We start from the raw sequence: 27824 nt of genomic DNA on the forward strand, positions 1-27824 counted from the left end.
GGAGTGGCACCCCGGTGCTCACTACGCATCTGCCAGCTAGAACCAGTTCCAGGGGCGCGCGGCCCCTGACCTGGGGAAAGTCCGGCAGGGGAGAGGGGTGTAACTACCCCCCTTCCTGGTCCCACCCCTAGGGCAGGACCTAGTCAGGTACCCACCCCTTTCTTTAGGATAAAGGCCGGAGCGGGGACCCTTCCAAATTAGATCATCTTTGAATCAAGAATACTTTCTACGAAAGGACTTCGAGACTCTTCTTAAGATTTCTCCCTTGTGGCTAAGGAGTAGTCACCCTGGGTCCGCAGGCACCATCTAAGAACTCTGCGGTTTGCTGCAAGTCCTTCCTCAGGAATCCGACGACCCAGCTCGACGAGAACCGGCTTCCCTGGCACCTCTGACCTCTACCCACATCGTCAGCTCAGCTGAGATCTGTGGGTGCGACGAGACCTCAAATGACCGGCCATCATCAAAACCTGCACGCTTTCTTAACCAGCACGACCACCGAAGGAATCCTCTGGTGAGTGCTCTGGGGTCCGAGAAGCCCCGACCCTGAGCAGCTCCAGCACCGAAGTGCAGCCTCCCAGCATCTCCACAATCTGCGTGGGGCCCTTCTGCTTTGCTGTTCAGCACGTTGTACGATCACTAGCCGCTGGCTTGTGACTCTTTGACGACGAACGACAATCAACGTTGCTGGTCTGGTTGCTCCAGACTAGCCTTTTGCTCCTTTTTACGAGAGGAGCACCCCGGACCCTCCTGGTCCACTCAAGACGCCATTTTAGGCCCACCACGTGTCCCTGAAATCTGCCAAGGCTTGTTGCCCCAATCCTGGGCCCAGCGACGCCGACAGCATCAAACTTCGTGGGACAGCTCGCACCTCCATCCTGGTCGCGGACAACGCCTCCTGGTCCGTGAGACTGCAGAGCCTAGCGTCGTCCACTCACCTAGTCGAGGTGACGATCATCCGGTGCCCTCCTGGTACCCTCTAACTACTGGCCAGTAGTACGAACTTGGTCCCCTCTGCTTTCAGGTGTCATCTATCTCTGATCCAGGCTTGGATCTCTACTAACTATTCTCCACTGGTCGCCGGCCAGCAACTCCTTCCTTCCTGCTCCTGGCTCGTCAGCGAAGACCCCCGACGCCTGTAAGACTTGTGCAGCCGCAGCCCTTGTGGCTAGGTAACTTCGGCATTTCGGTGCCCGCATAGCCTCCTTACTTAAGGGTCCCGAGTCCCTCGCTTCCGACTTGCCTTATCGGGTCCGCCCGAGACCAGTAAACTTTCCGTGCCCTCGGGCACTTGTATTAATTGTGCACTTGAAGTATTTTCCTAAGAGTTTTGTTCTGTGCTTAGTACCCTGTCCTCATAAAGAGTCCAGGGCTGTTGTGATTCTAATAAATAACACTGTTTATTTTCATAACACTTGTGTGGTGTCCTTTCACTTGGTGTTCAAGGGGTATGTGATGGTATAACAGCTGGCTTAACACGCCCTCTAGAGTTTAGCCCGAAGACTGCTCGTATCCACGCTACTAGGATAGCTGGTCTAAGGTTGACTTAAAACCAATCACCATAAGGGTCGTTTGGACCGATGCATAGTGGTCACTAGAATAGTGAACACTGCATATCGGGCCAACTTCTCACACATATAACCTTGGGACCATATTTGAACAGAGACATCCATTATTAGTTTGACCATGTGAGCTTTGGATGGCTGCCCTGTATAGATTGCCTGAGTAACTCTAGCACCTCGTTTAGTATGATTTTCCAGGATTACCCAGTCAGGTGTCTGCAGATCTGGACAGAGGTAATAGGGTAGTTGTGAAAGGTGTTTAGCCATATAACAAAGTTCTGTTTCTGATAGAGACTTCAAACTGCATATTCTTTACCTTAGAATATTCCCCAGGTGTCAGATTGGATCTGAAAAACCTTGAACAGTACCTCAACAGAACCAGCGTCGAACATTATGGTGTCCATATAAGCTCCACCCAACGTGCTCACATCAATTTCTTTAGTGACAATTTCCACTCCAAAAATGCAGAGATACGTAAAAGACAATATCAGTAAAGAATCTGCAGTTAATCTCTACCAAAAAAAGCGTTACTGAATTTAAATATCCTCAACTGTGCAACTGCATCAGAAAGTTTCTGAAGAGATCATGGAAAAATTGGAAAATGTTACTCCTTGTGTTTAACCTAAAAAGGGCATTCTCAATCACTGTCATTTTTTAATTCAATTCTTTATATTGTCAGCTGATGTCTAGTGATTCCTTGGGACAAGCTGGACATGAAAGAAAGGAAGGAACCAACTGCTTAAATATGAATGGGTCAAAAGGAAACCCGCTATCAACAAAATTTGTATCACAATCTACCCAACCTTGGAAGTGCATTGCAGAGACACCTAAATCAAACTGGCTAAAGTCAAACGAATCTGCTGTAAGTTTTTCCTTTACATTACTTACATCAAAATTTCTGATGATAAATTATTTTGCTTGGTAGATGAGACTGCCTCAACTTAGTCTACCTTGTTTGCATCATTTTGAGTTTCTGTATGTGCTAAAGTCTGCAAGAGAAATACAAATGGTCACCTTGTCGAACTAAGGTCTCTGTGTATGAAACATCTTTTATTTTCAAAACATTATCTCGCAGGGAAAACCCATCCGGTTTAAATACATAATAATGTGCTTATAATTTTCAGAGAGATTATAGTGACAGCGACAATATGACAAGCTGCAGTGGCTTTCATAATTCAGCGCATTGTGGCGGGTCCTGCTTCTGAAGGTGATTAGATAACATTTCACTCAATGGAGTAGTCCATCACATTTCCATTATTCAGTTCCACTTCATGTTGAATGCTTTCTACACAAATGTTGTTACTTTAGGAACTCTCAAGACCTATTTGTATTATTATATTATTTAGGTTGTGGCCTTGATACCCAATGGTGGATAATCTAATAATCCTCAGAAGAATTGGAGTGAACAACCATGGCTTTTACGTTTTTTGGGGGGGGGTATTTAGTGTCATATTTGTCCTTGCTTTGTATCATAATTATTATCAGGCAACAATGGTGAGCATAGCCTAATCTATTTCTCAGTGGTGGAGGTGCTTGCCTGTCCTTTTTTTGCACATTGGAGTATTATTTTTATTTTTATTTATTTTTTTATATTTTTATTGAGGAATAGGTCATAAGAACATATCAAACACAAAACTTCTCATCTTGCAGTTGTGGGGTTGCAAGAACAGTGTACAATACGATACATTGTAAAATTGAAGCAAAACAAGAATCAAATAAGAACTTAAATGCAGGGGAATTCCGCTAATTCACGCATTGTAACATTATATAAGCAAAAATACAGCATAGTAGTAAAAGAAAAGAAAGAATGTGAATCAAGGTGCCGTGAAAATCTGAGATGATCAGAAATAATCAGTCTTCTTCATCCATATAAATTCTAACCGGACCCCAGATTAGTTGCCCCAATGCTCTTTTCCGCCTTCCTTTCAGTGCATACAAACTATATTCAATATTATAGATAAAAAGAAACCGGGTCCGCCATACTGCGAATGAAGGGGGTCGCTTTGTAACCAGCACGAAGCGATGCATAGCCTTAGAACCGCTGTAGCTACAAATATCAAATAGCCATTATTGTCAGTAGGCACGTCTTGTGCACAACCCATATCTATACCCAATAATATCTGCGAAAGTGTGAGCTGAAAGGGGGTGCCCAGTGTGAGAAGTTGGCCTGATATGCAGTGCTCACTATTCTAGTGATCACTATGCATCAGTCCAAACGACCCTTATGGTGATTGGTTGTAAGTCAACCTTATAGACCAGCTATCCTAGTAGCGTGGATACGAGCAGTCTTCGGGCTAAACTCTAGAATGTGTGTTAAGCCAGCTGTTATACCATCACATACCCCTTGAACACCAAGTGAAAGGACACCACACAAGTGTTATGAAAATAAACAGTGTATTTATTTAAGTCACAACAGCCCTGTACTCTTTATGAGGACAGGGTACTAAGCACACAACAAAACTCTTATCAAAATACTTCAAGTTGCACAATTTACACAAATGCCCGAGGGGCATGGAAAACCATATACTATGGAAGTGGAATGCAAAATTACTAGCAGGTAAGTACTGTACTAATAGGCTTTGGAATCGCTAGGACTACGTTACTGAACCTTCAGATTACTAGTAGGAGGCCTAGGGGACTCGGGTGCAGAGTGTGCACTCTCACGCGGGATGCGGGACAAAGTCTATGGGAGCTAGTAAAGACAAAGTTGTGTTCTCGGACAAACCCGATAAGGTAGGTCGAAAACGACCGTGACTCTGGACCCTTAGATAGTGAGGCTATGCTGGGGCACCGAAATGCCGAAGTTACCTAGCCCAGGGGCTGCGGCTGCATAGGTCTGTTTAGACGTCGGGAATCCTCGCTGACGAACCAGGAGCCTGAAGAAAGAAGTTGCTGGCAGGCGACCAGTGAAGATAGTTCGAAGTGATCCAAGCCTGGATCGAAGATGGATGACACCTGAAAGCAGAGGGGACCAAGTTCGTGACTACTAGCCAGTAGTCAGAGGGCACCAGGAGGGCACCGGATAGTAGTCACCTCGACTAGGTGAGTGGGCGACGCTGGGCTCTTCAGTCTCACGGACCAGGAGGCGTTGTCGGCGACCAGGATGGAGGTGCGAGCTGTCCCACGATGGTTGATGCTGTCGGCGTCGCTGGGCCCAGGATTGGGGCAACAAGCCTTGGCAAATTCAAGCCCACGCGGTGGACCTAAAATGGCGTCTTGAGTGGACCAGGAGGGTCCGGGGTGCTCCTCTTTTGGAAGGGAGCAAGGGCCAGTCTGGAGCAACCAGACCAGCAGCGTTGTTGTCGTCGGGCGTCGTCGAGAAGGCCAACAAGCCAGCGGGCTAGTAGCCAGACAACACGGTGAGCAGCAAAAAGCAGAAGGGCCCCACGCAGATCGTGGAGATGCTGGGAGGCTGGACTTCGGTGCTGGAGCTGCTCAGGGTCGGGGCTTCTCGGACCCCAGAGCACTCACCAGAGGATCCCTCGGCGGTCGTGCTGGATAGAAGTCGTGCAGTTCTGATGATGGCCGGTCCCTCGAGGTCTCGTCGCACCTACGGTTCTCAGCTTAGCTGTAGAGGTAGGTAGAGATCAGAGGTGCCAGGTAAGCCGGGTCTCGTCGTGCTGGTCGGTCAGATTCCTGAGGAAGGACGTGCAGCAAACCGCAGAGTTCTTAGATGGTGCCTGCGGATGCAGGGTGACTACTCCTTAGCCACAAGGGAGAAATCTTGAGAAGAAGTCGAGAGTTCCTTTCGTAGAAAGTAGTTTCTTGATTCAATGATGATCTAATTTGGAAGGGTCCCCGCTCCTGCCTTTATCCTAAAGAAAGCGGTGGGTACGCGACTAGGTCCTGCCCTAGGGGTGGGACCAGGAAGGGGGGTGGTTACACCCCTCTCCCATGCCGGACTTTCCCCAGGTCAGGGGCTGGTGTGCCCCTGGAACTGGTTCTAGCCGGCAGATGCGTAGTGAGCACCGGGGTGCTACTTGCAGTCACCTTCCTGTAAAGCCCTGCCTACCCAGGATACACAAAACCCTGTCTGGGATGGTGCTAGCACCGCCCCTGACAGGAAACCCTTTGTCCAAGCTCTCCTCGCTGGAAGGACTCCCAGCAGCAGGAGGTCAGACTTGTGTCTGTGGTGGCAGCATCCATTTTGTGATGCTGAGTCTCGAGTTAACTTTAACCGGGGTTCACAGTTACACACATGTCGTGTCCCTCTAGAAGGGTGGAATGCTAACCCCGTCGCCAGAATTGGCGAGGGGTTAGTATTCCAATTCGTATGACACCTTACTCGACATGTTTTGATAAAGCGATACCAGAGTTGGCATATAACCGCGAGGATTATAATGCACTTAAGAGTATATGGTATGCGTTATCATGGAACAGCTATTAGGACTTGGTTCCGCAAGCTGCAAACGGGCTCAGCTCATGCCAGAGCACCATCTCACACGATTCCAAGCACTCTGCCTTCAGGATTGTCAAGGCCTGCCATAGGAGTGACTGATAGGAATCCGTGTGTCCATTTTGGGGTTAGATATAGGTATACTATATCTAAAGTAAAGGTCAGTACACCACCTTGCCCCAGCTGTCGTGCAGCCAGTGGTGTCAGATTTAGATGGCCATCCAGGGGTGGCATAATACATGCTTCAGCCCCTGGTAGGCCCTGGGTACACCTATGCCCTGAGTTACAGGGTCTGATAAGGTGGCCCAGTTCCAATTGGATAATGCACCTAAGGTACACATGTCAATTTAGTGAGAGAACAGCTAGGCTGTGGGTCTGATTGGCAGGCCCACAGCCAGAGAAAGTCGTAAACCAGTGAAACAAAAGCAAAAAATCTGGGTGATCATAGGATTGCAGACCCTACTCTCCTACACCCAGAATCTCAGATAGGAACTTATTTACATGCATAAACAATTCCCTCAATTTAACACCAGTGCCAAAGATATGCATCACGTCCGCCTGTTGAGCGCTGCACCTAAAACATTTCCCATCCGGGTCCCCGCCCCACTTTGAAATTTTGTCTGGAGTACGATACAAGTAGAATAAAGTTTTATAATGTTGCGTGACAAGGTTGGCAGACATAGGTACTCGTCCTGCAAGCTCAATTGACCTTTCAAGCAGGATCCCTTGGCTTCCCAGCCTATTCTCCCATTTGCTTGTTTGTGCTTCTAAGTCATTTGGCATTGCCTCTAGCATTAAATTATAGAGTACCCCGATCCAAGCTCCTTTCCTATTGGCCTCTATAAGAGGATTGGGTGCCTTGCATACAGTAGCTTTTAATAAGAGATCACGTATTTGCCAATACTTGAAAAAGTGTGTGGATGGAAGTTGATATTGTTCCCTTAACTGGCTAAACGATTTTAAACTATCCCCTATATATAAGTCACCCAAAATAATTAAACCTCTCGTTCGCCAGTTCACCATTATACGATCCCAACAAATACTAGGATAGAAGATCTGGTCAGTCAACGGAGTATATCTGGAAAACTTATCAATTTTATAGAACATTTTAATTGCTTTCCATGCTTTATAAGCTGCAGCTACAACCTTAAATCTGGTGCCTTTATAATAATTCCAAACCGTATTAAGAAAAAGGCGATTCCTAGCTTCCGCACCAAGGAGTAGAGTGTATATTGAGGGTTGCAATGCTGGCTCCAGTGGTGCTTCCCCTATTGGAGTATTAGTTGAGGGTGGTGATAACCCACCTCAAATAGCTATTACAGTCCTTTTCACTGTGGAGTACAAAAGTCACTGAACAAACATTTGCTCAATCCTCCTATAGCTTGGCACAAAACGTCAGACCTTACTTGGAGGCAGGGTGTAAGGTATTTAGGTGAAAACACACCAACCAAAAAATGCAAATTACTTTAGAAAAATAGAGTACATTTTAATAAATAAAATTACCCCAAAAAAACAAAATCCAATTAGTAGAACCAGAGTTATGAATTTTTAAAGTTCAAGGTTCAAAATAGTGGCAAAAAGCATTAAGTGCCAACTGCAGTCACAGAGTTGTTTTGGACTGAGACAAAGTTAAATGTTAAGCAGACTCTGCTAGAGCACGGATTAGATACTTGGACCTGGTTCGTCCTGGTGAAAAGTTTTACCTTCGGACTTAGTCTTGTGAATGGAAGTCAAAAATACTCAGCTGGGCAAGCTAGCAGGCTGCGGCCAAAGAAGGCTTTACATAGTTAGGGAGCAGCTGGGTGAGGTCTCAGGAGAGCCATTCACTATTGGCGGGAATGTTCGCAGTGGTAGAAATTTGAATTTTGCTCCCAGAGAAGGTCCCTCGCCGGTCAGATACATTTTTCGTGCCTTCGCCTGGTTAAGATTTTTACTTTTTGACCTTTTTTGGAGCTTGTATTCTTCTAGCGGTCAAGGCTTCAGGATGTAGCCAAAGTAGGCTCCTGGTTCCACAAAGCCAAACTCATTCTCTGCGAGGTCCTGCTGGATTGGATTTGTTGCTGCGGAGAAGAGCTTAGCAGGAGCAACCTGGATCTTGGCCAAGCGGCAATACACATTTGTCGATCAGCTTGCCGGTTGGTACTGGTCCCCGTGTTGATTCGGATAGCAAAAGCTTTCTAAGCCCCTGGTTTTAGGAAACTTCAGGAGGAGTACACTTTGACACCAGCCAAGTTTCCAGGACCTTTGGAGGCAGCAATTGTGGTTAATAACTCACTCCAGTAGAGGCTAGCATCAGGTTCCTGGGCAGATCTGATTAGGTGGGAAGGCAAGAAAAGTCCTCTTGGAGCTTGTTGTTTCCCTGTAGGCCAAGCCTGACCTCCTGATCCTTGTAGTCTACTTCTTTATCCTTGATACAAGAGGTAGAGCAAGTCCAGTGTTCCAGGCTCTTCTCAGGTCAGAGACAGCAGTTCCAGTCCTCCTCTTTTCTTCCAAAGGTCCAGAAGTGATCTGAAGCAGGGTACTGGGCTTGCCACATATATGCCCAGTGCCAGTTTTTGAGTTAGAGAAAATCCTGGCCACTCCCTAACCAGTGGGATAACAGTTCCCAAGGATGATCCTACCCACTATTCCTCAACTTCATGTGTATTTTACTGTGTTTGAGGCATGTGGGCTGCTGAATTCATATTAGTGCATAGATCGCCGCCTAGTGTTGGGTCCGGATGATTGCACATTGTTGTCCTGGAAGAGTCTTCGAAGTATCACAAGATAGGTGGCTCCTCCCCTGGACTACAGTGCGCATGGGCATCGACTCCATCCTCAGATTGTTTTTTCCACCATTGGGTTCGGATGTCTTGGATTCCCTCTTGTCGGAATCGATAGAAAACTTTCTTGAGACCAAAAGGTCTTTAGTCTATACGTCGGTATTGTCTTGCGTTCGGCATTGATTCTTCTAGTTCGGCTCCGAGCCGGATTCTCTACTCCCGCGTGCTCTCGGCGCGGAGGCCCAGTCGACGCTCCTGACCTATCGACCGTCCATCATGGACCGAAGTCCATTCAAGAGATGTCCGGTCTGTTACTCGAAGTACCCCCACATCGACGTCCACCCGGTGTGCAACAAGTGTCTGTCGCCAGACCATGATGAGGACAAGTGTATGGCTTGTTCCCGCTTCAGGTCTAAGAAGACGCTTAAGCATCGACGAGCTGCGCTCCTGGAGGCCCAGCAATCTGCTCCGGCGCCTGTGGACATCTTCGATGCAGGGGATGTCGAGGACGAATCTATCCAGGGCGTTTCTGAATCAAACCCCGCGTCGGACGTCGAAGAGGACTATGACACGGATGCTGAGGTGTTCGAGGGCGAAGAAGTCGTCGACGAGGTAGGAGACGACGACGGGGCCCTCGGGGCCATGGGGATAGTTGGGATGAGGAGCTTCCTCAAACTGTCTCTGGGGCCGTGCCGATTTATAAGGCCCAGGTCGAGGGATCGCTTTCGGGCCTTACCCAAGATCTCGCTATGGGTTCCACGGCCCCGCCTTCGGGCCCGGCCACGGACATTGTTGCCGAGCCACTCCCTGGCAAAAGGAAACCGAAAGTGAAACCTACGGTCTCGACGCCAGATACTGCGCAGGTGCCAGCATCGAAACCGAAAGTGCCCATCGCTTTGGTCGGCTCCAAGGCCTCGGAGGCTTCGGCGCCGAAGAAGCCGAAGGTGGCTGTCGAGCCAAAAACTCCAGTCAAGGGCGTTGAGACGAAGTCTGCCGCGCCGAAGGCTAAAGTGAAGGTGGTCGAGACGGGCGCGTCGGCGCCGAAGACGATCGACACCGGCAAAAGCCTTGTCGACCCGAAGAAGGCTGTCAGCGAGCCTAAGAAGACTCTCGGTGACCCGAAGAAGAGACTCGATGACCCGAAGGTCCTCACGACCCCGAGTCATCACAGCTGAGTTTTCAGTGTGTAACTGTACTCACCAGTGGGGCTACCAGCCTCTATCACAGTAAAAATGCAATTTGCTGATTTTTACTGTCAGAACATGTGAATTGCATGTTCTACTTTTTTATTAAGCTGCTCCCGGTCTTAGGGCTCGATCAGCCTTCTGTAGAGGCGTTTTATACATATTAAAAATGGAGTTTGGGGCTGCGGTGAGTTCTTACAGTGGCTGAACCCGGCGCCGAACTGTGCTAGTTGGACCATTATAATGCGGAGCAACTGCTAACTTGATTTCATAACGCAGTTACTATGGTATTCTGTTTGTCTTGTATAATAATCATTTGCTTTTGCGCCCCGGGTGGGTGCCCAGCTGGTTGCACATACCTTCAAGTTTAAGGGGTGGGCGATAGGCACTCTGCAAGTTTGGGGAGGCGGGATGTTTTGATTTTGCCAGGCAGGGAGGGGGGTTGAGTTTTGTATCTTTTGGGGGTTGGGATCCTGTGAACAATGTCGATCCGTTATGAACCACAGACGGCGTGCGATTCTGATCTCCTTTCTTTGCGCAGGATGGGATGAGAGGGGATGTTTTATTCAGTTTTGTTCTGTATATGACAGGTGTGACACTAGCCGAGAATGGAAACCATTGTACTATAGTTTTTGTCATTTTTACCTAAGGGGCGGTGGGGGGTTCCAAAGAAATTTCTTCTCATAAAGTCCCCTATGGGGGTGTTCTCAGAGACTGAGCAACCATACCATAGGATATGGCGGACACGGCATCTAGGCAAGGGCTCAAACTGTTGTCGTAGAATGTGAAAGGGCTGGGGGACAAGATCAAATGGGGCATTGTGCTCCAATTCTTGAAATGGCACTCCCTCGATGTGATCCTCTCACAGGAAACACATGTTCAAGGCATATGAGCTGCAGATTCTACACTTTGCATTAGATCGCCACCTGGTGTTGGGCTCGGATGATTGCATGTTGTTGTCGTCTTGGAAGAAGTCTTTGTAGCCACGAGATAGGCGACTCCTCCCTTGGACGATAGTGTGCATGGGCATTGGCTCCATCCTTAGATTGTTTTTTTCCGCCACTGGGTTTGGATGTAACTTTTCCGCTCCGGTTTGAATTCTACTTTTCAAGTACTTTGACGCGTAAAAATGTATTCAAACTACACCAAACTACTTTCGATATCGATAAACATCAACTCGACTCCATCAGCTCGATTCCGGTCGTCGACATGGGCCGTTGGGCCTATCCACGCCGTGAGGCCTACACCTCATGGAAAGGACGCCATTCAAAAGATGCCCTCCTGTAGGCTCCTGGTTCCACAAAGCCAAACTCATTCTCTGCGAGGTCCTGCTGGATTGGATTTGTTGCTGCGGAGAAGAGCTTAGCAGGAGCAACCTGGATCTTGGCCAAGCGGCAATACACATTTGTCGATCAGCTTGCCGGTTGGTACTGGTCCCCGTGTTGATTCGGATAGCAAAAGCTTTCTAAGCCCCTGGTTTTAGGAAACTTCAGGAGGAGTACACTTTGACACCAGCCAAGTTTCCAGGACCTTTGGAGGCAGCAATTGTGGTTAATAACTCACTCCAGTAGAGGCTAGCATCAGGTTCCTGGGCAGATCTGATTAGGTGGGAAGGCAAGAAAAGTCCTCTTGGAGCTTGTTGTTTCCCTGTAGGCCAAGCCTGACCTCCTGATCCTTGTAGTCTACTTCTTTATCCTTGATACAAGAGGTAGAGCAAGTCCAGTGTTCCAGGCTCTTCTCAGGTCAGAGACAGCAGTTCCAGTCCTCCTCTTTTCTTCCAAAGGTCCAGAAGTGATCTGAAGCAGGGTACTGGGCTTGCCACATATATGCCCAGTGCCAGTTTTTGAGTTAGAGAAAATCCTGGCCACTCCCTAACCAGTGGGATAACAGTTCCCAAGGATGATCCTACCCACTATTCCTCAACTTCATGTGTATTTTACTGTGTTTGAGGCATGTGGGCTGCTGAATTCATATTAGTGCATAGATCGCCGCCTAGTGTTGGGTCCGGATGATTGCACATTGTTGTCCTGGAAGAGTCTTCGAAGTATCACAAGATAGGTTGCTCCTCCCCTAGACTACAGTGCGCATGGGCATCGACTCCATCCTCAGATTGTTTTTTCCACCATTGGGTTCGGATGTCTTGGATTCCCTCTTGTCGGAATCGATAGAAAACTTTCTTGAGACCAAAAGGTCTTTAGTCTATACGTCGGTATTGTCTTGCGTTCGGCATTGATTCTTCTAGTTCGGCTCCGAGCCGGATTCTCTACTCCCGCGTGCTCTCGGCGCGGAGGCCCAGTCGACGCTCCTGACCTATCGACCGTCCATCATGGACCGAAGTCCATTCAAGAGATGTCCGGTCTGTTACTCGAAGTACCCCCACATCGACGTCCACCCGGTGTGCAACAAGTGTCTGTCGCCAGACCATGATGAGGACAAGTGTATGGCTTGTTCCCGCTTCAGGTCTAAGAAGACGCTTAAGCATCGACGAGCTGCGCTCCTGGAGGCCCAGCAATCTGCTCCGGCGCCTGTGGACATCTTCGATGCAGGGGATGTCGAGGACGAATCTATCCAGGACGTTTCTGAATCAAACCCCGCGTCGGACGTCGAAGAGGACTATGACACGGATGCTGAGGTGTTCGAAAACAATCTAAGGATGGAGCCAATGCCCATGCACACTATCGTCCAAGGGAGGAGTCGCCTATCTCGTGGCTACAAAGACTTCTTCCAAGACGACAACAACATGCAATCATCCGAGCCCAACACCAGGTGGCGATCTAATGCAAAGTGTAGAATCTGCAGCTCATATGCCTTGAACATGTGTTTCCTGTGAGAGGATCACATCGAGGGAGTGCCATTTCAAGAATTGGAGCACAATGCCCCATTTGATCTTGTCCGAGTGTGGAGCAAAGTTTCCACAAAGTGACCATCACGAGGTCTGTAACCTGTGCTTATTGCCGGAACACGACCAATCCAACTGTACAGCCTGTGCATCCTTTCGATCCAAGAAGACGATCCGAGATCGGAGGGCCCGTCGACACGACATGCAGAGATCGGCTCCGGAACCGGTGGATATCTTCGACGAAGAGGTACCGCTCGTCCCAGAAGAAGATTCTGACGATCTCCAAATCGTATCCGGGGCAGACGACTCCGATGACTCCATACCATCGGATCAGCGCGTGAGTACTACTGCCCCTGCCCTATACCCAGCACCTAAATCGAAGGCAAAGGTCAACACTCCGCCTCTGGGGCCCAGTTGCGACCGAAATAACGCTTCGAAAGCCCCGCCATCGAGCCCGGCTGCGAAGAAATTAGTCAAGCCTTCCGGTAGCTCCTTGCCGAGCAAGCTGCACGTGCCGGTCCCACCAGCTCTCTCGGTACCGAAACCGAAAGATGTCCCACCTCCGAAAACGTCGACTTCTAAAGACAAAACTATGAAGCCAGCGTCTAACGCCTCAAGGTCCACAAGACCAGCTTCGACGCCGAAGCCAATATCTTCGGTACCAAAACCAACAAGACCTGATTCCGATGCGCTCAAGCCCTCAAAACAGCCTACGACTCCCAAAACAACACCTTCGGTGCCGAAATCTATGCCAAAGGACACAATAACATCTCCTAAGGCTAAAGACAACCAGCAACCATGCCCGGAACCGAAAAAATCGGCACCAGCAAAGGTTCCACAAGGCTTTTCCAACCTGATCCTCTACAAAAGAAGATCTACATTTGTAGGAAGGTGGATACCTGACTATGGTTACCCCAGATTTTTTGCCTAGTGTTTAGCTGGTTTTCGACTTAGTTGGCCTGGAATCCTGCTAATCAGGGCCCCAGGCTATCTGCTCTCTCTTTAAAATGGACTCCATGTACCCTAGGTACATGTCCAATTGGATACTGGATCACCCTGTGAGCCCCTGTACAGTGTACCATAGGTACCCAGGGCATAGGTGCATCCAAGGCCTACCAGGGGCTGCAGCATATCTTTTGCCACCCCTGGCTGGCCATTCAAATTGACACAACTGGCTGATCACTCAGCGGGGGCAAGGTGGTGTAATCACCCCTTGCTTAGATATCGTATACCTATATCTAACCTTCTATCTGGACACATATACACCTATGAGTCACTCCTATGGCAGGCCTTAACAATCCTGGAGGCAGAGTGCTTGGTTTTATGTGAGATGGTGCTCTAGCATGAGCTGAGCCTGTCTGCAGCTTTCGGAACCATGTCCTTATAGCGGTTCTGGGATATTGCCATGCCATATACTCTTAAGTACATTATGTACCTCGCGATTAAATGCTAACTATGGTTTGGCTTTATCAAAACATGTCGAGTAAGGTGTCATACGATTTAGAAAACTACCCCTTCGCCAGTTCTGGCGACGGTGGTAGCATTCCACCCTTCTAGAGGGAGAAGACATGTTGTTCTAACTATTCCCGGTTAAAGTTAACCAGAGCCTCAGCATCACAAAATGGATGCTGCTGCCACAGACACAAGTCTGACCTCCTGCTGCTGGGAGTCCTTCCAGCGAGGGAGGCTTGGACAAAGGGTTTCCTGCCTTGGGAGGTGCCAGCACCACCCCAGACAGGATTTTGTGTATTAGGTAGGACAGGGCTCAAAGGAATGAGACATGCCTGGGGCACACAAGGTGCCCTGTGCATACACCGGTCAGAACCAGTTCCTGGGGCACCCCAGCCCCAGAGCTGGCGACAGACCGGACAAAGGAAAGGGGGTGTAACCACCCCCCTTCCTGGTCCCACCCAGAGGAGGGACCTAGTCGTAGTGCAGCCCCCCTTTAGCCGGATAAAGGTAGGAGCTGGTCCCATTCCAAATCAGATTAATCTTGACTACTTCCACGAAGAAACTCTTGACCTTCGACCTCCTGACTCCTGAAGACTGAAGAATCTCCCCTATGGTCAGGGAGTGACCATCAAGCCCCTGTGCGGTTTTCTGCAAGTCCTTCCATCCCGGAATCCGAAGACCCAGCTCGACAAGACCCGGACCTCCAGACCTCTCTGATCTCTACCCACATCCACAGCACAGCTGGGACCCGTGGGTGCGACGAGCAACGTGGAGACGGCCATCTTGAGAAAACCTGCACAACGCTTCCAGCACGACCGCCGAGGGATCCTCGAGTGAGTGCACTGGGGTTTGAGAAGCCCCCCACCGACGCAGCTCCTGCACCAAAGACCAGCCCCCCAGCATCCACAAGATCTGCGTGGGGCCCTTTTACCTGGTTGCTGCTCTTCCTGTTGTCTGGTCACTCGCCGGCTGGCCTGTGACCTCTGAGACGACGACCCGAAGAATCTGACACTGCTGGTCTGGTCCCCCAGACTGGCCCTTGCTTCCCTGTAAACGAGAAGCACCCCGGACCCTCCTGGTCCGCACCAGACGCCATCTTTGCTCAACTGCGTGGCTTGCATTTGCCAAGGCCTACTGTCCATATCGACGATCCGAGACCGCCAACAGCAGCAGACTACGTGGGACAGCTCGTGCCTCCAGCCTGGTCGTGAAGAACAGCTCCTGGTCAGCACAGCTGCAGAGAGAAGCGACCCTTGCTTCACCTGACTGCGGCGACAGCATCTGGTTCTCTCCTGGTTCCAGCACCGTCACTGGCTAGTGACCTAGACTCTGTCCCCTTCCCTTTCAGGACTTCTTCTTCCTAGTTCCATCCTTGGAACCACCGGACTCCTCCATCTGGCTGCCTGCCAGCAACTCCTTGTTTCAGGCATCACCGGGATCAACGCAGCAAACCAGACGCAACTTCAGCCCTATGCACCCGCAGCCTGTGGGTTAGGTAACTAAAGCTTCTAGGTGCTGAAGTCTGTGTACACTATCCTAGTGTCCAGGTCCACTGTTGTTTTCCCTCCATCCAGCCGGGTTTGTCCGGAATCCGTAACTTTCTAAACTGTATGATCCATAGACGTTGGTACGCATCCCACTCTGCACGTGAGTCCCGTGGGCCTCCTGCTCCTTACTTACCTAGTTTGTAGCGTAGTCCCAGCAATCCTCCAGCCTCTGGATCTCCTTACAGTACCTTCTTTCCTCGCATTCCATTATTTTGAGTATATGGTTTGTCGCGCCCCTAAGGCGCACTTGTAAATATTGGGCGAACTCATATTTCCTTTTAAGTATTGTCATGTGCTTAGCCCTCTGACCTCATAAAGAGTTCAGAGGTGTATGTTAGTTAAATAAATATCTGTTTATTTTCATAACAACCTGTGTGGTGTCCTTTCACTTGGTATTCAAGGGGTTATATGTGGTAAAACAGCTGGCTTCACATGCCATAAAGAGTTTAGCCTAAAGACTGCTTTTGTCCACGCTACTAGGATAGCTGGTCTAGAAGGTTGACTTACAACCAATCACCATAAGGGTTGTTTGGACTGATACAAGGTGATCACTAGAACTAGTGAGCATCATATATCAGGCCAACTTCTCACATTGGTGTGCAGCGGTTGGGATTTGAGCTTGCTGTTGTTTTTTCCAAATATAATCTTGACATATCATTTGAAAGATCACATAAGGTACCATAGATACATATAACAAGCTTAGAAATACTCGGAGTTCTACTGAACCAGCTGTTGTAGTAGAAAGTGAGTAGCACACCCTGACTACAACTCTTAGCAAGGGATCAGTAGGTAAACCCATAGTGTAGGTAAGTGCACCACTTACACATCACTAGAAAAGCATGTCTACCACAGGAGGGAACACAGAGGCTCCCCTTGTGATTGATGACCCTCCACAGGTCACTTCCAGATATGCAGCTCTTAGCTTCCAGGAGATGAGACAATTGTGTACCTCCAGGAAGTTAAAACAGGGTTCTAACCCTACCACTCCTTTTCTCTTAGAGACATATGATGCCAGAAGGGCTTCTAACACAGGCCCCTCTAATCCAGATGGGAGCATGCCCCCCTTAGAAGGGAACCTTTGGTGACCCTGACCTTAACCTCCATGGAGCAGAAAGTGAAGAGGAGGAAGAGGAAGAGGAGTTATCAGGGGATGAGGCAGACAAAGGTCAGGTAGTAGTCAGTAGGCTCACCAGGACCAACTTAAACATGCATGAGAATGGAACTGGGGGACCCCCAGGCCCATTCTCAGGCAGGCTTAACATTGGGAATGGACGAGTTAGGTCTCGCTCCAGAGGGTCTAACAGATCCATTCACACCCATGTCTCTCAGGCATCTTCTCAGAGAGGGATGACATCCCCTCAGAGAAGAGAGCATGAAGCTAAGATGAGGGAAGTTAATCTGAGGATTGAGAGGGAAGAACTTGCCCTTGCCAAAGAAAGACTTGCCTTTGCCAGAGAGCAGAAATTGAGTGGGGCAGACCCCACTGGTGGCAGCATTATCCCTAGAGATAAGGACAGGAGTTTTGATACTAGACACCTGAGTAAAATAGTGCCCTCCTTTAAACAAGGGGATGACATCCACAAATGGATGAGTGCTTTGGAGAGGGCCTGCACTGTCCAGTGCATCCCCCAGAGTCAGTGGGCAGCTATACTGTGGCTCTCCTTTTAAGGTAAAGGTAGAGATAAGTTCCTCACTACTAGAGCTGAGGATGCTAACAATTACCAAGTCCTGAAGAATACACTGATTGATGGGTTTGGCTTAACAACTGAGCAGTACAGGTTGCTGTTCAGAGACACCCAGAAAATTCAGTCTCAGGATTGCGCTGACTTTGTTGATTGTGCCACTAAGGCTTTTGAAGGCTGGTTACTGGGAAGTAAAGTTACTGATTACACAGGATTGTATAATCTAAATATGAGAGAACAAATCTTAAGTAATTGTCAAAATCAGTTGTTGCATCAGCACCTTATTGACTCAGATCTGAACTCTCCCCAAGAATTGGGAAAGAAGGCAGACAGATGGGTCAGGACAAGGGTCAAGCAGCAGAACCAGAACCAGGGTGGTGGCCAGAAGAAAGCAGACCAGAAGGGTAATGAGAATAATCAAAATGACCATAAGCCTTCAACAGGGCCCCAACAATCTAAGGAGGGTGGGTCCCAGAATTCCCAAAAGAAGAAGAATAATGGTCAGAAGAAACCATGGTGACAATACTGTAAAAGTAATACTCACTGGTTTAGTGAGTGCACCAAGAAAGGCCCAGCTCCTACCACTACTGCCCCTAAGGCACCTGCAACCCCTAGTTCAGTTAGTAGTGGTAGTGTTCCCCCTAAGGCTATAGTGGGGTTGACATTGGTATCTGAGGCAGGCTCTGACCTAGTCAGAGTACCTACCCAGGCTGGTCTTGTTTGTATTGGGGACATGGATTTGACCCCTACAATAAGTCCCAGTACTCTGGGCAAGTACAGGCAGACGCCTTTAATCAATGGAAAATTGGCTCAGGCCTACAGGGACACTTGTGCCAGTGTCACTATGGTGACACCAGACTTTGTGGACCCTGGACAGGTAATACTAGGTTCAGACTACCTAGTGACCAACGCTAGCAATGTCACTACCACCCATAGTATGGCACTTGTACATTTCTCCTGGGGAGGGGTAAATGGCCTCAAAAGGGTGGTTGTTGTTAGTTCAGACCTCCCAGTGCACTGTCTTTTGGGCAATGATTTGGAATCCTCCCTATGGTTAGATGTGGAGTATAGGACTCATGTGGAGATGTTAGGTTTATCAGCACATGTCCTTGCTGTGACTAGGTCACAGGCCAAGAAATGCCCAGCTGAACTAGTGCTGGATCCTGGAACAATGGACCAGACACTAACCAAGAGTGAGAACAGTAGGGTTAAGGCAGTGCCTTCCCCCTTGCCTCAAGGTGAGGATCAGCTCTCACAGGAGGCTGACACAAAGACCCCAGAAGGAAGTGTCCTAGAAGAACTTGAGCCTGAACAGGTTGAGTTTCTTGGGACAGGGGGACCTTCCAGGGCAGACTTGAGACAAGCACAATTAGACTGTTCATCTCTTGAACCCCTCAGACAGCAGGCTGCTGCTGAGGCTGCAGGGAATGCCACAGGTGCCCATAAAGTGTACTGGGATGATGGACTTCTTTTCCTTCTCACCTTGGCCCATGAAATTCCCCTTGCAGGTCACTTAGGCCAGAACAAGACTTGGGACAGACTTGCCCCACACTTTCACTGGCCCCATATGTCTGAGGACACTAAAGAGTTTTGTCGCTCATGTGTCACCTGTCAAGCCAGTGGCAAATCAGGTGGCACTACTAAGGCCCCCCTTATACCACTATCTGTGGTTGGGGTACCCTTTGAAAGAGTGGGGATTGACATTGTTGGACCAATGGACCCCCCAACAGCATCTGGGCACAGATTTATACTGGTGGTAGTGGATCATGCCACCAGGTATCCAGAACCTATTCCCCTTAGGACCACTACAGCTCCTGTTGTGGCCAGGGCCCTACTTGGAGTTCTCTCCAGGGTGGGGTTTCCTAAGGAGGTTGTCTCTGACAGAGGTGCAAACTTCATGTCAGGATACTTGACTGCAATGTGGAAGAAGTGTGGTGTCAACTACAAGTTCAGACAGCAGGCTGCTGCTGCTGAGGCTGCAGGGAATGCCACAGGTGCCCATAAAGTGTACTGGGATGATGGACTCCTTTACTCTGAGGCAAGATACCCCAAGCCTGGTGCTACCAGGTATCCAGAAGCTATTCCCCTTAGGACCACTACAGCTCCTGTTGTGGCCAAGGCCCTGCTCTCAGTTTTTTCTAGAGTGGGGTTTCCTAAGGAGGTTATCTCTGACAGAGGTGCAAACTTTATGTCAGGATACCTGAATGCAATGTGGAAGGAGTGTGGTGTCAATTACAAATTCCCCACCCCCTATCACCCACAGTGCAATGGGCTTGTTGAGAGATTCAACAAGACCCTAAAAGGGATGATAAAAGGGTTACCTGAAAAGCTTAGGCAAAGATGGGACATCCTTTTACCCTGCCTTCTGTTTGCTTACAGAGAGGTCCCACAGAAGGGGGTTGGCTACAGCCCTTTTGAGCTTCTGTTTGGGCATCCTGTAAGAGGACTCCTATGTCTTGTGAAGAAAGGATGGGGGTTACATCTAAAAAAGCCTAAACAGGATATTGTGTACTATTTACTTGGTCTCCGCTCCAGGATGGCACAGTACATGGAGAAGGCATCTAAAAACCTGGAGGCCAGCCAAGAACTCCAAAAAGCTTGGCATTAACAAAAGGCTGTCCTGACTGTGTATCACCCAGGACAGAAGGTGTGGGTGTTGGAGCCAGTGGCCCCAGTAGCTGTCCAAGACAAGTGGTCTGGACCCCATACCATTATTGAGCAAAAGGGAGAGGTCACCTACCTGGTGGACCTTGGAACTCCCTGGAGCCCTCACAGAGTACTTCATGTGAACAGGCTCAAGGCATTTGTCAACAGGGAAGACATGGGCTTGCTCATGGCTACAGATGAGGGACAGGAGGAAGAGAGTGACCCTCTCCCAGACCTGCTCACACAGAACCCTGATGATGGGTCAGTAGATGGTGTAGTCTTTTCTGACAGCCTCTCTGAGCATCAACAAGAGGATTGTAAACAGGTTCTTCAATCCTTCAGACAAATGTTCTCTCTGACACCCAATCAGACAAACTGGTGCACCCATGAGGTGGACACTGGTGACAGTCTGCCTATAAAGAGTAAAATCTACAGGCAACCTGACCACGTCAGGGACTGTATCAAACAAGAAGTACAGAAAATGTTGGAATTGGGAGTCATTGAACTCTCAGAGAGCCCTTGGGCTAGTCCTGTAGTTCTAGTGCCTAAACCTCACACCCAAGATGGTAAGAGAGAGATGAGGTTTTGTGTAGACTACAGGGGTCTCAATGCTGTCACTAAGACAGATGCCCATCCAACACCAAGAGCAGATGAACTAATTGACAGATTGGCTTCTGCCAAGTTCTTGAGTACATTTGACCTGACAGCTGGTTATTGGCAAATCAGGTTAGCTGAGGATGCCAAGGCCAAAACAGCATTTTCTACCCCAGGAGGTCATTACCAGTTTGTGGTGATGCCCTTTGGTTTGAAAAATGCACCTGCCACTTTTCAAAGGTTGGTGAACCAAGTTCTCTCTGGGCTGGATGACTTCTGTCTAGCATATCTAGATGATATTGCTGTCTTTAGCTCCACCTTGGAGGATCACCTGATCCACCTGAGGAAAGTTTTAGAGGCCCTGCAGAAGGCAGGCCTCACTATCAAGGCTACCAAGTGCCAGATAGGGCAGAGTCAAGTTGTATACTTGGGCCACCTTGTAGGTGGAGGCCAAGTTCAACCTTTGGAGAGCAAGATACAGGCCATAAAGGACTGGGCTCCTCCAACCACCCAGACACAGGTCAGAGCTTTCTTGGGCCTATCTGGTTACTATAGGAAATTTGTCAGAAATTATGGAACCATTGTGACTCCACTTAATGACCTGACAAGTAAGAAAATGCCAAAGAAAGTTCAGTGGACAGTTAGCGGTCAGAAGGCATTCAATGACCTAAAGCAGGCCATGTGCACTGCACCTATTCTCAAGAGTCCAGACTACTCCAAGCCATTCATTGTCCAAACAGATGCTTCTGAGTTGGGTGTGGGAGCTGTTCTATATCAACTGAATATTGATGGTCATGACCAGCCCATTGCTTTTATAAGTAGAAGGCTGACCCCTAGAGAGAAACGTTGGTCAGCTATTGAGAGGGAGGCCTTTGCTGTGGTTTGGGCCCTGAAGAAGCTGAGGCCATACTTGTTTGGCACTCACTTCATGATTCAGACCGACCATAAGGCCCTCTTATGGCTAAATCAAATGAAGGGTGAAAACCCCAAACTTCTTAGGTGGTCCATTTCCCTACAGGGGATGGACTTTACAGTGGAGCACCGACCAGGGACTGACCATGGTAATGCAGATGGTCTCTCCCGGTACTTCAACTTAGAACAAGAAGACTCACCTGGTCAAGGTTAGTTTAATGTCCCTAAGTTTTGGAGGGGGGGGGGGGGTTATGTAGGAGAGTAGGGTCTGCAATCCTATGGTCACCCCTATTTTTGCATTTTGCTTCACTGGTTCACGACTTTCCCGGGCTGTGGGCCTGCTAATCAGACCCACAGCCTAGCTGTTCTCTCTCTAAATTGACAAGCATGTACCTTAGGTGCATTTATCGATTGGTACTGGGCCACCTTATCAGTCCCTGTACAGCATACCTTAGGTATCCAGGGCATAGGTGTACCCAGGGCCTACCAGGGGCTGCAGCATGTATTATGCCACCCCTGGCTGGCAATCCAAATCTGACACAACTGGCTGCACGACAGCTGGGGCAAGGTGGTGTAATCACCCTTTGCTGTAGATATAGTCCAGGTCCACTGTTGTTTTCCCTCCATCCAGCCGGGTTCGTCCGGAATCAGTAACTTTCTAAACTGTATGATCCATAGACGTTGGTACCACTCTGCACGTGAGTCCCGTGGGCCTCCTGCTCCTTACTTACCTAGTTTGTAGCGTAGTTTGTAGCGTAGTCCCAGCGATCCTCCAGCCTCTGGATCTCCTTACAGTACCTTCTTTCCTCGCATTCCATTATTTTGAGTATATGGTTTGTCGCGCCCCTAAGGCGCACTTGTAAATATTGTGCGAACTCGTATTTCCTTTTAAGTATTGTCATGTGCTTAGCCCTCTGACCTCATAAAGAGTTCAGAGGTGTATGTTAGTTAAATAAATAACTGTTTATTTTCATAACAACCTGTGTGGTATCCTTTTCATTTGGTATTCAAAGGTTATATGTGGTAAAACAGCTGGCTTCACATGTCATAAAGAGTTTAGCCTAAAGACTGCTTTTGTCCACGCTACTAGGATAGCTGGTCTATAAGGTTGACTTACAACCAATCACCATAAGGGTTGTTTGGACTGATACAAGGTGATCACTAGAACTAGTGAGCATCATATATCAGGCCAACTTCTCACAGACGCGCCTTACCGGTCACTTGCCAGTTTGCTAGTGGCCATCTTGGCGACGAATCTTTGATTTTTCCACCGCTGGTCTGGTTGCTCCAGACTGACCCTTGCTTCCCTCAAAAGAAGCAGCCCCTCAGACCTTGCTGGTCTGAGTAAGAAGCCGACATCGTATCCTGCGTGGGTTGCCTTTGCCAAGGCTTGTTGCCTCCAATCTTGAAGCCGACAGCGAGTGCCTTCATGGGACAGTCCGGCCTGACTCCTGGTCGTCGTCGACGCCTCCTGGTCCACGTGGCTGAAGAGACGATCTTCCCATCAGCACCTGATCGCATCCCGACATCGCCTGGTTCCTTCCTGGCTCCGGCCTGGTCACTGGCTAGTGACCCAGACTCTTTCCCCTCTGCTTTCAGGTCCTCTACATCTTCGATCCACCCTTCGATCCACCCGGACTCTTCTCTTCTGGCAGCCTGCAGCATCTTTTCTCCAAGGCTCCATAGATCTCCACGACGAAACCCAACACACTTTGGGACCTATGCACCTGCTTCCTGTGGGTTAGATAACGCTAGTACTACGGTGCTCCTGTAGAGCTTTACACCCCTAGTGTCCTAGTTTCAAGTGGTTAAGTTCTAATCCAGTCGGAAGGCTCTTAAATCTGTAACTTTGTAACTTTTACGCACTCATTGACTTCAATGTATGCACACGTGTGACTTTAGACTCTGCACACGCATCCCGTGGGCCTCCTGCTCCCTAACTGTTGTTAGTCCAGTGTAGCCCCAGCAATTCCCAAGGCCCTAGGCCTTACCATTGTTCGTGACGTGGTACTTATACCACTTTCTTAGTATATGGTTTAGCGGGCCACCCGGCCTATCCATGTTTTGTGCAACTTTTGTATATTCTATTAAGTTACTTGTTTTGCGCTTGTGCTTCTGTGCTTATAAAGAGTTCAGGGGTTTGTTTAGAAATAAAATACATAAATATTTTCAATATATATCCTGTGTGGTGTCCTTTCATTTGGTATTAAAGGGATTGCATATGGTAAAACAGCTGGCTTCACATGCCCTCTTAAGTTTAGCCTAAGACTGCTTTGTCCATGCTACCTCTAGGATAGCTGGTCTATAAGGTTGACTTTACAACCATCACCATAAGGGTTGTTTGGACTGGTGCAAGGTGCTCACTAGAATAGTGAACATCCTATACCAGGCCAACTTCTCACAACATTGACCCAAAGACAGGTCATGTATCCATTACACCACACAGGAAGAGGAAGTCAGACACAGCACCTACACCTGTAGTGCCTGTCAAGAAGAAGGACTCTGCCACATCTCCCATGCACCCTTCTTCTCCTATACTTCCTTCACCTCCTGTTCCTTTTAACATTTTACCTCAAAATTCTCCTGAACACTCCCCTCCTCATTCCTCACCACATACACCTCCGAAGGATGAGTAGTACAGCATGGGGGGAGGGGTAGACCCAGAGGAGCCTTTTCCCTACCCTATTGATGATCCAGATTGGGAGTACCCAAATCCACAGGATGTGCCAGATATCCTCACAGAAAAGACCATATACAAAGCTAGGGGGTCCCCCACCAAATGGATGCAGGTATGGGAAAAGTGGAACCCCCACAGGGGAGGGACATGTGAACCTCCACTGATGAGGGAAGACACCATTGTACAAGGTTTGAGAACGTCAAAATTGTGATTACTGCACAGTTGCTTTGTAATTCCCCTGCTTTATGCCTGCTCTGAGGCATAACTTTATTGCCATTGTAAATGTACAAGGTTTCAACTCTTTCTTAAAAAAAGGGGGTTTGCTGTGCCATTGCTTAAAATGGCAAAGTCGAGTTAGCAGTTTTAATCTGCTCTTCCAGCCTGTAGTAGCAGGCTGAGAGTCAGGTTTTACCTTGTCACACTGAAGATGGCACAACAAGTGCTGCAGTCCTTGAGGGACCTCTCAAACCTACAGGCTATGGGTAGCCCTGGCATCATATACTAGGGACTTAGAAATAAGTTAGCTTATTCCAATTAAGTATAGCCCAGTCAAATGTACACGTTTTAGGGGTCAGGGCACTGGCATTGAGGTCTGGTTAGCGGGCCTCAGTGCACTCCCAAGAGTAGAAAAACCAGCAGTGTTAGTCCAAATACATCAAATATCACTCTGCCTACCTTTTTCAGCCCGCTTCATCCTTCAAGAAAGAGGAAGAGAGACTTCACGGCCTGGACCCGAATATAGCTCTTTTGTTCTACATTGTTTGACCAAAGACCATTGGGTTGATGATCAACTCTTAATCTGGTTCACTGGAGCGAAAAAGAGCAAGGCTATGCAGAAGCGAACCATCTCTCAAAGGATTATACTCAGCATGAAGATATGTGAATTACTAGCTAAAAAGCAGCCTCCTGAGGGCTTGCTAGCCCATTCCACTAGGGTCAAGGCTGCTACTACTGCAGTAACTGCAGTTACTGCGGTAATTTACCAAGCCACTACATGGTAGTCACTCCACACGTTTATGAAGCACTACCTCTTGGACAGTTAGGTCCTTTGAGAAGTACACTTTACCTTTTCGGTCCTCCTGAACTTTCCAGATTTAGCCAGTTCGCAGACCCACCTCCAGAGAAGTATTGCTTAGTTATCTATTCTAAGGTGAGTAGTCTGTAGTTCGAAGTCTCTATCAGAAGAACAAGTTAGTTACTTTCAGTAATACTTTTTCTGGTGTAGACTCGAACAACAAATTTCTCACCGACCCTCGAAATGGACTCTTCACCCTAAAGATCCCATTAGAAAAGGCACACTGGTGGACACATTGGTTTTTATGTGGTTCTGTGTTTTTGGCACAGAAATAGCCACTAAATAAACTGATGTCGGCACACTAAGGTGGCACTTATATTGGCTTGGGGCATTACTTCAGGCACGGACGAAGCCAAAGGAGAACCAATCAATGCCACATGCAGGCTCTCAGAGTTACTGCTCAACGTTTTCCGGATCCAGTCTTAAGCCTTCGGACATTTTAAGTTATGCAATCTGCAGTTAGAGTCCCTACCAGAAAAAGTGTTATCGAAGGTAAGTAACTTGTTTATCTGAGAGAGACACGTTAGTGATGGATTCCTTACATTAGAATATCCCCAGGCTTCAGACTCAATCTGGAAAGTTTTGCTATCAGTACCACTGTGCGTCAGTAGGTGGCGTCGTGCTACTACGCGTCTGTCGCTGGCGCCGTATGCGCCGAGATGACATCACGGAGACTACTTAGGCAGCACACATGCGCGCTGACGTCAGTTCTTTTTTTTTCCGCACTAGTAAGCGCAGATCTGAAAGAGACACGTTAGTGATAGATTCCTTATCTTAGAACATCCCCAGGCGTCAGACTGGATCCGGACATTTTTGCATAGCAGTACCCTTGCGCGTCTGTAGGCGTCGTCTGCGGCTCCGCGTCAGTCGTGGGCGCCGTGATGACGTTGTCAGAGTACTTAGACGCCGCCTCCGCGTGCTGACTTCAGTTCTTTTTTTTTTTTCACGCCAGCTAGCGCAGATCTGGAAAAAGTTGTACCCAAGTCACTTTTTGACTAACTTTTTGAGATCCTTTTTGATCAATTTTTTGAAGTCTATTGACTCCGACGGTGCCGGTAGGGATGCCCGGGTTCAAGCCCTGCGCCGACTGCAACCGACTGATGTCGGTTACTGACCCCCATCGCCGGTGCCTGCACTGTTAGGGCCCGGACCACGACGTCAAGTCCTGCTCCGACTGCCGGGCCCTGACGTCTAAGGCTAGACGGGAGCGGTCCCGTAAGCGACTCGAGCTTCGGCAGTCTGCCCCGCGCCGCTCGAGGTCCCGGTCCAAACGAAGGTCGAGGGACCGGTCGCGGGGCCGGAGCCACCACAGTTCCGGGAGTCTTCATTGGTCTTCGGGCTCGAAGTCCTCAGGTAAGAGGCACAAGAAGTCGAAGAGGCACCATCGCTCTTCTGACTCCCCCCAAAGCTCGCGCGACGCGGAAGGGGGTTTGGGCGACACCACCCACGCGGCTCCGCTGGAACCGCAGATGTCGCGGCCTGCCCCACACCCGCCGGTCCCTGGGCAGGACGTGACGCCGGGGGAGATTGCTGACTTCCTCATGGCCATGAGGAATCTCGCTCCTCCGTCTGGTTCCGCAGCGCCTTCAGGCCAAACGGTTCCGACTGGGTCCCCACGCGGGCCGGGTGCTTCGGCACCGGCGCCGTCCGGGGCTTCGCCCTCGGCGACTTTGGTCCCGACGCCGCAGGGTCCCATAGGATCTGGTTCCGGATCGGGTCGTCGCAGGTCGACCTCACAACCTCCCCGGCCCCTCGGGTGTCGCCCCCGACGCCGTCCCTGGACAACGTCATCCCTGGTCCTGTCCTCGATTCGGGTCCGGCGCCGCTCTCGACGCTGCTGGGAGATTTTTATTTCAATGACCCTGCCCCATCTTTTGAGCCGGAGTACCAGGCTGTGGGTGATGAGGAGGATTGGGAGGGGTCTGAGGACCCTCTGGCACGGGAGTGTCAGTCTTATGTGGACTGGACAGGAGAGCTTGGGGAGGCCAGTGGGCTGGACTCTTCTCCCGACACTGGCTTTGTCTCCCCTCCTAGCGTGGCTACGGAGGAGGGGGCTGCTTATAGCGTGGTGCTGATGAGGGCGGCCAAGGCCCTGGGCTTTGAGCTCCCCGTCGCGGCCGTGAGGACTAACCTCCTCACTGAGGTCCTTAAACCTGGCGGTCTTTTGGGCACTTGGTCCAGGCCCGCCACAGGACAGCCTGTGGATAGGAACGTGGCCAGACGCCACCGCCCGGATCCGGGTGACCCTTGCTTTCTGTCTACCCATCCCACCCCCGAGAGCCTGGTTATCCAGGCCTCCAATTCCCAGTCCGCATTCCCGTCGGCTCCCCCCGACTGGGAATCTAAGAGGTACGAGAATTACGGAAAGAAGGTATTCTCCTCCCTAAGTTTGGGATTGCGGTCCGTTAATACCGCGTGCCTTTTAGGCCGCTACACCCACTCTCTCTGGGACACGGTCGCGGACGTGCTGCCAGACTGCCCGTTGGAGGTACAGGCTAA

At 49.3% G+C, this 27824-nt stretch overlaps 1 protein-coding gene across 2 annotated transcripts in view; it reads left to right on the forward strand.

Moving 5' to 3' along the window:
* LOC147698808 (E3 ubiquitin-protein ligase TTC3-like) overlaps positions 1-27824 on the forward strand; it is a 1930429-nt gene that overhangs the window by 1811486 nt on the left and 91119 nt on the right. For both annotated transcript variants that reach the window (XR_015299370.1, XM_086935404.1), the window contains exon 44: positions 2239-2421. Coding sequence is in view for 1 of the 2 variants with exons in the window: in XM_086935404.1 (XP_086791530.1) it covers positions 2239-2421 (183 nt within the window). In the remaining variant the exon portion in view is untranslated. The remainder of the gene's footprint in view (positions 1-2238; positions 2422-27824) is intronic.

Source organism: Lissotriton vulgaris, chromosome 8, assembly GCF_964263255.1.
Source record: "Lissotriton vulgaris chromosome 8, aLisVul1.2, whole genome shotgun sequence".
NCBI lineage: Eukaryota > Metazoa > Chordata > Amphibia > Caudata > Salamandridae > Lissotriton > Lissotriton vulgaris.